Source organism: Solenopsis invicta, chromosome 3 (assembly GCF_016802725.1).
Source record: "Solenopsis invicta isolate M01_SB chromosome 3, UNIL_Sinv_3.0, whole genome shotgun sequence".
NCBI classification, from domain to species: domain Eukaryota; kingdom Metazoa; phylum Arthropoda; class Insecta; order Hymenoptera; family Formicidae; genus Solenopsis; species Solenopsis invicta.
Window position 1 is genome coordinate 24,129,506 of NC_052666.1, and position 12,569 is coordinate 24,142,074.

The 12,569-nt window shown below is 34.2% G+C and overlaps 1 protein-coding gene across 9 annotated transcripts in view; it reads left to right on the plus strand.

The window, feature by feature from the left end:
• Positions 1-11,864, plus strand: part of LOC105201039 (homeodomain-interacting protein kinase 2) — a 49,382-nt gene extending 37,518 nt beyond the window's left edge. For 6 of the 9 annotated variants that reach the window (XM_011168883.3, XM_011168889.3, XM_011168886.3 and 3 more), the window contains one exon: positions 227-11,860. In XM_011168883.3, coding sequence (XP_011167185.1) covers positions 227-425 — 199 coding nt within the window. In that variant the 3' untranslated portion in view covers positions 426-11,860. Of the gene's footprint in view, positions 1-226 lie in introns of all 9 variants that reach the window. The other 3 variants (XM_011168881.3, XM_039447388.1, XM_011168887.3) reach the window with 3 other exon arrangements.
• The last annotated feature ends 705 nt before the right edge of the window (positions 11,865-12,569 follow it).

Here is a 12,569-nt window from a genome sequence, read left to right on the forward strand (position 1 = left end):
AGAATTTTTCGGTGACAAACATTAAGATCCTGCCAGTAAAAGATGTAGAATTGGTTAGTTGGAATGTAGAATTTTGTCAAAGCTAATCATTTTCCCCATTTCCTAAGTTTATCCCTCTGATATATGCTTGTGGATCCGATAATGTATACTATAAGAAAAAACTTATAATTTTCTTTTTTAGAGCTTTATGGAGACTTTCTAATGTGCGTTATCCCGTTTTTTACAGCTCGTCTCCATTAACGTTGTATGATTCTAGTCGAGCATTGCCACCGCCAGCTCATCACAGCTCGGCCAGACCGTTACTGGCGAGTCACGCAGCACATCCAATGCCTGCGCATATGCAGCCTACCGCCGTTTATGGATTGGCCCCGATTTCGCCAGCCAAACACCAGTATCAACCTTCCAGTTTATGGTTTACCGAATAAGTTTCCCGTCGAGCTATGGATGAGAGTTGTGTACGAACAAAATAACGAGTAATTGTACGATTTTCTGGGAACTTACGAACCGCCTGCGTGCTAATCAAGTGAACGTATAATTAATCAAACGTATAACGGAAGAAAGAAAAGTGCAAATTTTCCTCGATTTTTATGCATCTGGCCAGTAAATGAAACGAGTAGGAAGCGTTCGACTCGTTGCTATATGTGAAATATGATTAGTAAGCATGAATACACAGACGAATTCACGATCGAGTAAGTTTGCCGAAAGGAGCAGAAAGCAGGAGTGTTACGGCGTTAAGGCAAAAATTTTGACAATCCGTCCTATATGTAAGCAGCGACTACTTCCTTTCGACCGCTCTCTAGGAAGTGAGACGCGAGATCACGGTCAATGTAACTAGATCTCTTTGTATATGTTTATTATATCTTTCATGTGCCCGAAACAATTCTATCATGTTAAACGGCCCTTAGACGATCAATAATATTGTTAAAATTATATTGCACTGTTATTGACGTTTCCTTCTAGATAATTTAATATAACTCTCAATCAAATTTTATACAATAATTTAGTTAATTTTGAAAGCGATTTGTGGCTTACATCAAAATGAATTGGCATCTTTTTGCGCAGTATCCAGACAAATCAATATTTTAGAATAAATTTCAAAAAACTTTTGATTGATGCATTATACTAAATAAACCGTAATATAGTCTCCAAACGGTCAATAATTTTGTGCAGTATCAAATTGTAAAATATTGACTGTCTAAGGATCGTTTACCGTGATAATTTTGTTAGAGGCAAAGGAATCGAGAGAGAAAGACTATCTACTACTACTACTACTTTGACACGTGATTGTACGTGAATTGATTTCTCATGAAATTTCTTATCTGGCATATTTCTTTCTTCCTTTTTCTCAATTCTCCTAAAACATGCATCTCGACATATGCGGCATGCTTTAATTTCGTAAGTTTCCAGAGACATTGAAGTTTTATTACGGAAAACGGTAGAGTTTATAAGGACATTGTACAGACCAAAATTTTCTATCAAATTGTCCTGATCTGTTTAACGCTCATACGCATGATTTCTCTCTCTCTATTGTACATACATATATACATATATATATATACATATATATGGAACTCTGACATGTGACTTAAACAGATCGGGAACGTTAAATATCGACGATAGACGAGATATGCACGTAGTGACAGTGCCGATCCACGTTTGCGTGGAACTGTTCTTAACGAACATCCTTCATATGCGATTTAATAGTAGTGATTTAATTTAAATGTGTAGGAGAGTCTGCATTTCTTTATGTGATATGTCGTAGGGACATATCGCGCGCAAGAGTATCTTGGTTTTTAATGCTCCTTAACAAAATCATTTTAGCGGACCGGTAGGTTTTTCTCTGATTGTTGTAGTAGCGTTTCTTTCGTTCTTGCTCGTGGAAGTTTCCGATTACATTAGAAATATCGCTAAGGGATGTAGCACTCTATAATCTTTTACGATATTTTATTCATAACGGGCACTCAAGACTAACGAGGTAGCCACAATTATTCTTTGTAGTTTGTAGCTTGTTATTCAAGTATACGTTAAAACACACATTCACACACAACACACGCGCGCGCGCGTACATACATACGCGTACACATGTCCGCACACATACATTATTTAGTTGTATCGCATATTTCGAACTTCTTCGAGTAGGATTATTCGGGTTGTCGTAGGTAAAGTACTCGTCAGAGATAAGCATGGAATTTAGGAATCGAGTCACGAATTTATTAAGGTGATTGCACGACATCCCCCAATCAACAAAAGCTTTGACGTGCCTTTTTTGGAACAGTTTCATTATTTATTATCTATGTATTATTACTTTATATCATATTCATTCATTCACATCTTGTCATTTTTATCATCATTATGCTCGTTGTCATTTTCACTACTAACCGTCATTGTTCTTATGCCTAACATTTTGTTCTGAATTGTATAAATAATATATTACAGGCAGTATGCCTTAGGCTTGTGGTTTTGAAACGCGAAATTGTGTGACCACAATTTTGAAGAATTCATAAATTGTACATAAGTTTAATGAACTTTCATTAATTTTTTTCATTAACGCTTTGCATTTTGGCAAAAGGAAGATATTCGAATTAAGTACGCTGCACGAATCAGTGAAGAACAGAGAGAAAAGTGAACAAGTGATGGTTTTTGTTTTTAGAGTAGATTTTTTCCTGAATGCTGAGAGGGGAAAGAGAGAGAGAAAGAGAAGCATTCTGTGAAAGAAATGTATGCCAAACAGCAATAAAGTATCATAATGAGTCTTACGATAAAGAATTTCTCGCGGATATCACAAACTCGCATATGTATATTTCTTTTTCCGCATATTTAGATGTAATAATAATGATATATGGGAGAAAAGGACGGGAGAAATTCTATTTATAGATAGTTTTCATAAAACAAGTTCTCGCAAATACATTTCTGTCGTTTAATCATGTTCTTCCTTGTTGCACACAACATTTTTTGCACTACAGTTCATCTCACATCAATGGTTTTTCACTCTATTTTATTATTCTCAGGCGGTATCGATAGACGCGGTACGCACACATACAATTCTTCAGGTACCGACGTCTAGTTATACGCAACTGCTAATACATGTATTTCGTGATTTAATGGAATAACGCTTATAGGCATTGTTTCGCTAATTCTATTAATATAAATGTATAGAAAGTTTGTAAACGATAATATTCGGCGTATATGGGATTCAATTGCGGTATGTTGTTTAGAGTGATTCACGTCCAGAGTTTAATTAGAGATATTTTACACGTAGAGTGAAAGAGTGGAAAAGAGCGAGCGAGAGCGTGTGAGAAAGAAAGAGAGAGTGAGAGAGAGAAAGACGGAAATTATAGAATACATATATAGATATATGAAGATATACAAGTGTAGCGTAGGTGTAACGGAGTTTTAAACATGTTACCGGTATCATTGAGGAGAGAGCCCTTTACGCGATACAATAAGCAAGCGACAAAACAATATACAGCTGCAATTTAACTATATTTAACTTATAGAGCAGGGCCGTTATGGCTATCGGGTCCATGATAGCCTCGCAAATCTCTCGAGTGCCTTTATATCGAGAGGCATGGGATGAATCGACGTAATCTAACGATGCCGAACGCAGCTTCGGCAAAAGCAACCCTAAACTTCTTCGTTTCTTCTTCTTCTTCTTCTTCGTTTCATACAGTTTACGCAGTTTTCACTTCCCTTGTCTTAATATCGAGCGATTTACCCTGTCGTATACGCATCAATACGTTTGTACATTCTCTGTACGAGAAAACAAAAAAAAAAAAAAATATTTAACCAACTCGATGTGCCTGTTTAACGAATAATCATATTTACATTGGGTAATTAACTGTAATGGGGAAAAAAAGAGAGGGATAAGTAGAGAGGGAAGTCCGTTCTTTTTTTTTTCAGACATAGACTGAGCGCGCTATGGCGCGTCAGTATCAAGTCTCGCAATTATTGTAGTAAACCGTTTGGTATCTACCTCTCGGTTTCGGTGTAGCGGACCGATCCGCGCCCAACTGTACATATACAATACATACATAATACATACATACATGCTTCCACATATGACAGTAGAGATACTCGCGTCGCATGGAAAAATGGAAAAATGGAAAAAGAAACTATCGTAAGAACCATCCTCCGCGAGAATCGTGAGAGGATAAACACGAGTCATATCCTTAGGTTTCATCTCCCAACACGTCGAGCGTGCACAAGCACGTAGGACAAGTAGTCATACCACGCGGTAGTGATAAGTTTTATCCCCCCCCCCCTCTTCTTTCATCCCCGCATTTAGGTTTGCGCGTATTGCTAAATAGCGATGATTTTAGTCATGTTTTCTTCATGAGCAGGTCTTGACTGACGATGGAGAAATTTCGAGAGACCGAGAACATTCGGCTGATATTTGTAGTCATTTAACGTTATTATTTTTGTCAAGCATTTACGTGGAAGGTGAATAGGGTGGCAGATAGGTGGGTAACATATCGACATGTTTTAAGGGTACAAAACACGTACGGACCACTTACTTAGGTCGATCTGATTTTCGTATTGTATCGATATCGATATGTTGTTTTTGGGAGTCAATCGTCGGTCAATGCGTGCTCCGAGTCATGTTAACTCATTCGTGGTCATTTTAACGCATACATTACACAATGTAAATAAGAAAAAAACACTACACACACACACACACACACACACACACACACACACACACACACACACACACACATAATAAATTACCTAAGTAAAAAGAAGTAGAGACGCTATAAAACGCTGTGTGGAAAGTTAAGTAAAAGATACCGTAACTGTCAATGGTTCTATATAGTTGTGATATTTTATTATAATGCTGATAGTCGTGCGCAGTTAACTTTTGAATGGGTTCTCTCGCGTGCCCGACCATTTTATATATACATATATATACATATATATCGCGAGATATAAAGTATGTAGGATTATCCTAATCTTAATACATTGATTATACGTGAAAGGGAGATTGTACGTTGCTGCAGTAAAAATAATTTACGACGATCGATATGGCAACATAATGCGCGAGATTTTTTTTCAGTTCCGAAGTCTAAGCTATATCGCATGAACTTTCACGGATGTTTTCTCTTGTCATTTTCTTCAATTAGTTTTCGGAATATCACTTAAAATGTACAAAAAATTTAACTGTTCCGTGATTTAAAGACGTTAGAATGTGTTTTATGTTAAAATTGTGTGATCGATAAATTTTCTCGTGAATTAGATTTATATTAATCGCGTAATTGATACCAATCTTCTAGAGAAACGAGAATAAAGTTAATTATTTATCCGCTTGCGCACACGCGCAATTGTAACGTTTACTCCTTTTATAACGTATAATAACGCATATTAGAGTATAGGTATTTAGTTCTTTTGTTTCTGGAATATGTACATATGTTTTTTCTTATTGCATCCGTGGTGGGGGAGTGATATATTAGTCTTAGGTGTAGTGCCTAAAAGTGATGAGATTGTATGTCCGATAATAAGATTTATTTAATGTAGAATCTCCAAGTCACACTCTTCCGCGCCGGTAGAGAAAGAAATTCGCTGGATTGCGAATAATCGCTCGAGAACTGAGGTTTGATTCATGTTGAAACTACTCGTTTAAAAATATTAGTAGTCTCAATGTTAATGAACACGTCGATAAAGAGGGGAACATGGAAGAGAGCGATAGGCCGCGCGTTCAGTTCTTTCTTTTGTGTACGGGTCGCGGGATTATTTATGAAATGATGCAAAATCGGGAAACGCTTGGGTGTGCTTAGCGGAAAGCGCGTGGAAAGATATTCGTGTAAATACAATGAAACGTAAAGAAAAATGAAAAAAAGAATATAGGATAGGACGGGGACAGGCTTATGATTTCCTTGTGGACTATAATATTCATCGCGTTATATGGACAGTTTTTCGTATAAAAATTATATTATCATTGTAAACAAAGTAACACTGACTCTCTCATGAGAGATATAGATATGTAGCTATATATAAAGTATAGGAAAGAATAACATATTTTTGGAGTTAATAGAAGATTGATATTGTACCGTGCTCCGTAAGTTATTGAACGTTTCTCTTTCTTAGGTTCTCGGTCTCTATTAGCTAGATTGCGTCGTAATCGGACCACATTTACGAGTATAGACAATTGTTAGCTAAACTTCAATCAGTTTCGCCGACAAATCGAGTTTATTATCAAATTTTATCGATGCATTTTACCATGTAAATCATTCGAGTCGTCTTGAACGTACTTGATTAAATGTTGTCTACTAATATTCTGAAATTTTGCATTTGTTAGAAATTATGTGTAGTAAAAATCTAGTACATTTAGAAAGGTGTAATATTCAACGTTGAAAAAAACATTTTAAAAATCCTATACTTATGTTTGAAATTTAAGAGAGCTTAAAATTTGATGAAACGCAAATATAGAATTATTGAAGTTAATCGTACCAGAAAATTCTAAATGTTGTCGCTACTGAGATAAATGGAGGTCCGATTAGAGAAGCGAGAATAAGTAGTCTGTCGCGCGGGTAATAAAATAGGAAGCGACGAGATTCACTATCTGACTGTTCTTCGATGTTCTTAATGTTCACTATTATACTATAGTAATGTAACGGTAAATAATAATCAATGGTGGGACTTGTATTATATACGTTTATCGATTTATGCATAATGCTGTATTATATAGATTAGTCTTCATAGGAGAAGAGAGAGAAAGAGAGTACTCTTGTATGTAGATACATGATTGTTTAGATTTTCTCCGACCGTTTACGAGTTTCATCTTTGTGGCAATTGTAGGCACGGTTCTCGTGTCTTTTAGTACAGAAAATATTTCTCCTCACACATGAGTCGATAGCGAATTTGGTGTTTCACAAATCGAATGTTTTAGACTTCTTCCTCGTAACATAGAAAATGATCCGGTCCCCAAGCTCTTAATTGTTGGATCGTTCGTGCATTGGACCAGATAGAAGTTGATCTTTACACTCATATTTGTAGAATTAAAGAAAAAAGGAGATGCGTGCGTAATTAGGGGATTTTTTTTTTACAAACGCAGGCCATTTTTTGCTCTTTCGAGTCTCTCTACATTTTTGGTACGTACACACAAGTTGAGGGACCGAAAATGTTTTCGTCTCTTTTATCCATCGGCGTGCAAAGCTCGTATTTTAACTACGCTTTCGTGTGAAATGAACAGTATTCGTTTCTTTATTACTTACTATATTTAGACACACGATTTCCTTAGCCATTGAAATTAAGAATAATCAGCATATAAAGCTGGGACAAATTATAAAAGAGGCACACAGAAGTATGTAAATGTCCGTCTCGTTTTGACCTCTATATACGATTATAAGCCGAACTTGCTGATCTTTATCGACGAAAACATATATCTACGCTACGTATTTGTACCATATATAAAAATGTACGTCTCTTTCGTGTATTTTAATTGTACTATGATGATAGTAGTAACGCGCAAGTTGCATTATTATTGACGTGTCGTTCTATGGCATATCATGATCACATGTATTGTTTATTTCGACATTATATCTTACTGATTGCCGTGAATTCCTTTAGTTTAAGCATCGATCTATTGTTTTCAATATACATTATACTCAATAATCTCCAGCATGTTAATCCAAATTTTTTATATGTTTAAATCTAAATCTACTTGCTCGAATTAACTTAATAAGATGTTACATTTTTTTCGACAGATAGACTGATCTTATGAAACAATTTAGATCTGTATTTGCGGATTTAATGCTAAATTTCAATTCTTTGATTCGATTTTATGTTTTGTCTGTTTTTCATGAGAAGAAGATATTACCGTTTCACGGATTAAAAAAGAAAGCTATTTTTATGAATTTTTTGTAACAGAAACTATGCAGACGATTAATATGAAACTTTATACACATCATACATATTTTATTAATACTCAATAATTTTTTCAAGTTAAAATAATGAACCGCGCACTTTTTTGAATAATAAGCTGTAACTTCCATAATTTTCCGAATTTTTTGATAAAAATTTAAGAATAAATTCTTAAAAGTATTTTTATAAAATGCAAAAGAAATAATTTTTTTATCCTTGAAACGGTAATGCCTCTTTAAATAGTCGACTCTCATATACCGACTTTTTATTATTAAACGCAATTCACGAATGCGAGATTAGATTATTATCAGAAGTCGAACACGATTTCTCTCACGATCGCGCGCGTATTTACTCTATCAGACTTCTTTTTAGGAAAGAATTTTCGTAGCGTTGCCTTACTAATGAATTATTACTGATATATACGATAATTGTTTTATACGCGACATTTATACATGCATGCATACATACATACATATATACATAAATACACACAAGTACATTGCCGAATAATTCTATTGTTGAAATCCTCGATTAATATAGTATCTGCCAAATTTCTTACACACAAACGAACAAACATCAAAATACATCATGAGGAATCCACGTTGTGGATAGATCTAAAAGCGTGCGAGCCTTCTGGAAATTGTGAAAATTACATAGTTCACAAAAAAATACTAGAGCAGGGGACTAATCATTTTCTGTATATTTTTTTGATACTGAATATAAATCTGATTTTTAAGTTACTCCATCATAATTTTGATAAATTTGCAATTAAAGTTGCACAAAAATTTCTTTTAAAGTTGGAAAATTCTAACAATATCCTTAATTTTGATTGCAATAAAACTTCTCCAGCATGTCATAATATGATAAAATATATGAAAATAATCCTTTTTTTGCAATTTTTAATTTCAAATTTTTTTAAATTGTGATATGCTAGAGCGCAATTTAGAAACTAAATTTATATTCAGCATCCAAAAATAAACTATAGAAAATAACTAGTTTTCTCATACTAGTGTTAAAAGAAAGTCACTTTTTGTTGAACTTTGTTATCATTTTAGTTACGTTAGAGATGTCGCGATAAGTTCAGAAAATATCGGCGTTTCTAGTTCTCTTAGAGACGTGGATTTCCCTCTGGACCACATGTACATACGCCAGTATAATAACCCCAATTAATCGTCCGAAGTGGCGAGTAAAGTGAAGTTTCTAAACTACGATTACTAAGTGTATAGAGCGTTTTTTAAGGAGCTTTCCACAAGTCTCCTGAGGTATTGTAATTTGAACTCAGAATTATCTCTCCGCTTGCGTATGTAGTGGTCCCCTCTTTTATGGGCCCGTTGATTAACACACAGCCGCACACAAGTCGCAGTGTCACGTCGAGAATAAGTACGGACGACCGACGAACACTTTACACGTTTTCACATGAGGCTTTTTGATGTACTATAATATAAACGAGATGTTAAATGTTTGCCTATCATGATTGTCATTTTCAAATTTAGCGGAAGGAAATTATGTTACCACAAACCCGCTCTGTAATCCTTTGCTGTTTACAATTACGCTGTTAGCTAATAAATTGGACAAGCTGATATTGAACAATCAGCTGTTTACTTACATCGGATAGTCACTGCACCAATTGCTGAACGATTAATAAATAATTGTTAAAAAAAATATACAATAATAAGACTTTAAAATAATAAATTACAAATTGGTATTTTGTAGATTCGAATTTTTACATAGATTTTATTAAAATCTAATTTTTTATTTGAAAAAAACAATTTATATTAAACTATTTTTATTTATTGATGTAGTGACTCTACGATGAATTCTAATCACAAGATATATCTATGTAAAAAATTATTTTCTTCCGATCTGTTATTACAATCAATTTATCGTATATTTCAGTCAATGACAGAGATTATACCAAATTTCTGAAATTTACAATTGACACATTTATTTGTTTGGCAATATATTTTCATAATTTATATGAGAAGTGCACTCCGATTATAAAAACGATTGAGGATACATGCGCAGATTAAAGCATAGAGCGGTGTTTTCAGCTAATAATAGTTACTATTATAAAATAAAGAGAAATTCTAATTAAGGGCTTTAGACTAGACTTAGATAGAGCGTGCCTTGCTGAAATGTCATTTTTTCGAGGTCATGTTCGTGCTAATCCGTAATGGACACTCGACAGGTGTGCACCGTGTGCGATTGATCGTTAAAAGTACATATATAATTATATATGTATATATATATATATATATATATTTATGTGTGTATATACATATATATGTATATACATATATATAATTATGTATACATATATCTATATACATAAATAATAAATAGCACACACACACACACACACACACACACACACACACACACACACACACACACACACACACACACACACACACACACACACATATAAAATACTACATCTACTATATTATAAATATTATATATATTACATAACGAAGCATGTGTACGTGCGACGGATTATTCTGGAGGTCGACCAGAGTACAAAGCGTAGATTTAGTTTGGCCTCGGAAATACTCTGCGCACGTGAAGTGGAATCGATGTCATCGATGAATGTTACTGTACTGGAACGCATTGTTTAATAAGAAAAAAAAATGCGTAGTATAGGGAACGAGCCGCCGACCGCCACGTTGTTAATATCGTCGCATCGACTGAGAACGAATTGTCGTCTACTTCATTGACAATAAAAGCGAAAGTTATAGGTGAATACACTTATCGGGACGAGCAAAAATTTTTTTTTAAATTTGAGTTTGAATATTTCCGTTTGATAGATAACGACTGAATTTGTGCGATTAACACACAACATTAATTCTAGAATGTTACCGTAAATTTGGGTAAATTTTTATCCAAATGCTAATTCAAGTCCATTACAATTTTTGTTATTAAAATCTTGTTAGCTTAAAATAACAATAAGACTTTTTACACGAAGTTAGTGTCAGTTCATTTATTTTAACACCTTGCAACTAATACTCGCATAAAAGACCTGTAAAAACAAAAGAGTGTAACAAAAATTTTTAACTTTGCAGGCGAATTTTCACCTAATCAGTATAAATGTAAGAAAAAGATGAGTAGCATTCCAGGATTAATAGTATTTATAAATTTTGTGTAAAGAGAAAATTTCGGCTCTCGATCGATGCGGCGTGACATTTAGTAAAAAAAATAATACACCGAACGTATGTCTAAGCTACCAAAAAAATTCTAATCACGTCGCGATACAGAGCTCATGATCGTCGAGGAACGGCAATCATAATCATGCGTTATAAGGGATGAAAAATAAAAAAGAGATGAGAGAGAGAAAAGACAGATCGAAGATTGTTTCGCAAATCTTGAGGCATTCCTCGGTGATCACGGTGCTCCTCACTCTTCCGATAATAGGGGATTTGAACAATCGGTGACGACTTACTTAACGATTATAGAGAGCGTTTCTGAATTTTTTAAGTCGCGCATCGACACGAAGGTGCATATATCTTATGCGCGCGAGAGGTCCATTTGATATTTATATTTTAATACACACACGAGCCGATTATATTTAGTGTATTGTAATTATCGAATATATATTGATCAATCGCCCCGGCCGTTTGCTCGCTTGTCGCATGGTCCCCCCACACCGGAAGGTTCGCCGACCAGCGATCACGGAGTGGCGAACGGGGCTTGCGAGCGATCAGTTGGCGCGCGAGCCACGGTTTTCTGTATATTACTGTAGTATAATAATCAAACACTAAAGACTAATGCTTAAGGTGATCGATGAGGCTCCGTTGTAGCTCGGAGTCGCGTAAATGTATTCGAATTACGCGTCGTAGATAATACGTGAGAAAGTGAGGGAGAGAATGAGTGGAGAGCAGAAGGGTGAGAAGAAAAAAAATAAAGAAATACATTTGACTAATTAACAATGATCGGGTACATTCAGCGATACAGACGTCATTGTGTCTTAGTTCGTAAATAAATGCGGATGCCCGCCGGTAGTCGGTGAACTGAGTTGTGTAGTGCTATATGCACTCTCTCTTATTTTTTTTCTCATATATATATTTTTTTAAATTAAAAGTCTCCTTGATCGCGTATTTAAAATACAGAAAAAAGATTATATTTTATTCAACTATTGTCTCATAATATAAGCAAAAATATAAAATCTTTATAGAATTTGATAATCATAGACGTAACTTGGCTACATGAAAAAATTTTGTGTAATTTCATTAAGAAAGATATATTTATTCAATAATAATTTGCGTGATTGATAGGAAAAAGATTATCGTATAGGAAATATCTGCAAACTAAGAATTAAAATTTTTAAATACTATTATTAGTAAAAACAAGCATATTGTGATTAAATTGCGTTAAATGACTATTACAGTATTAAAATAAAAATATAAAATATTTTACCGAGATTTAAGATTTATCAAAATTACATTTTTTTATATGGAGAAAATTTTATATTCTTAAATATAATAAAATTGACTCTATAATCAAAACGACAAAAATAATGACAGACAAATAAGAGTTGAGGTGCAAGAATTAATGTGCTAAATTAATACTTAAAAAAGTAAATTTAATAAAAAAAAATTGTGTGTTACATTCATACTCTTATTTATGACAATGATGGTTGAATAGAACATAATTTTTTTTTCTAAGTCGCTTCCGTCTCCATTGATAATATTCAGTTTGCGTCAAAATATCCCGTA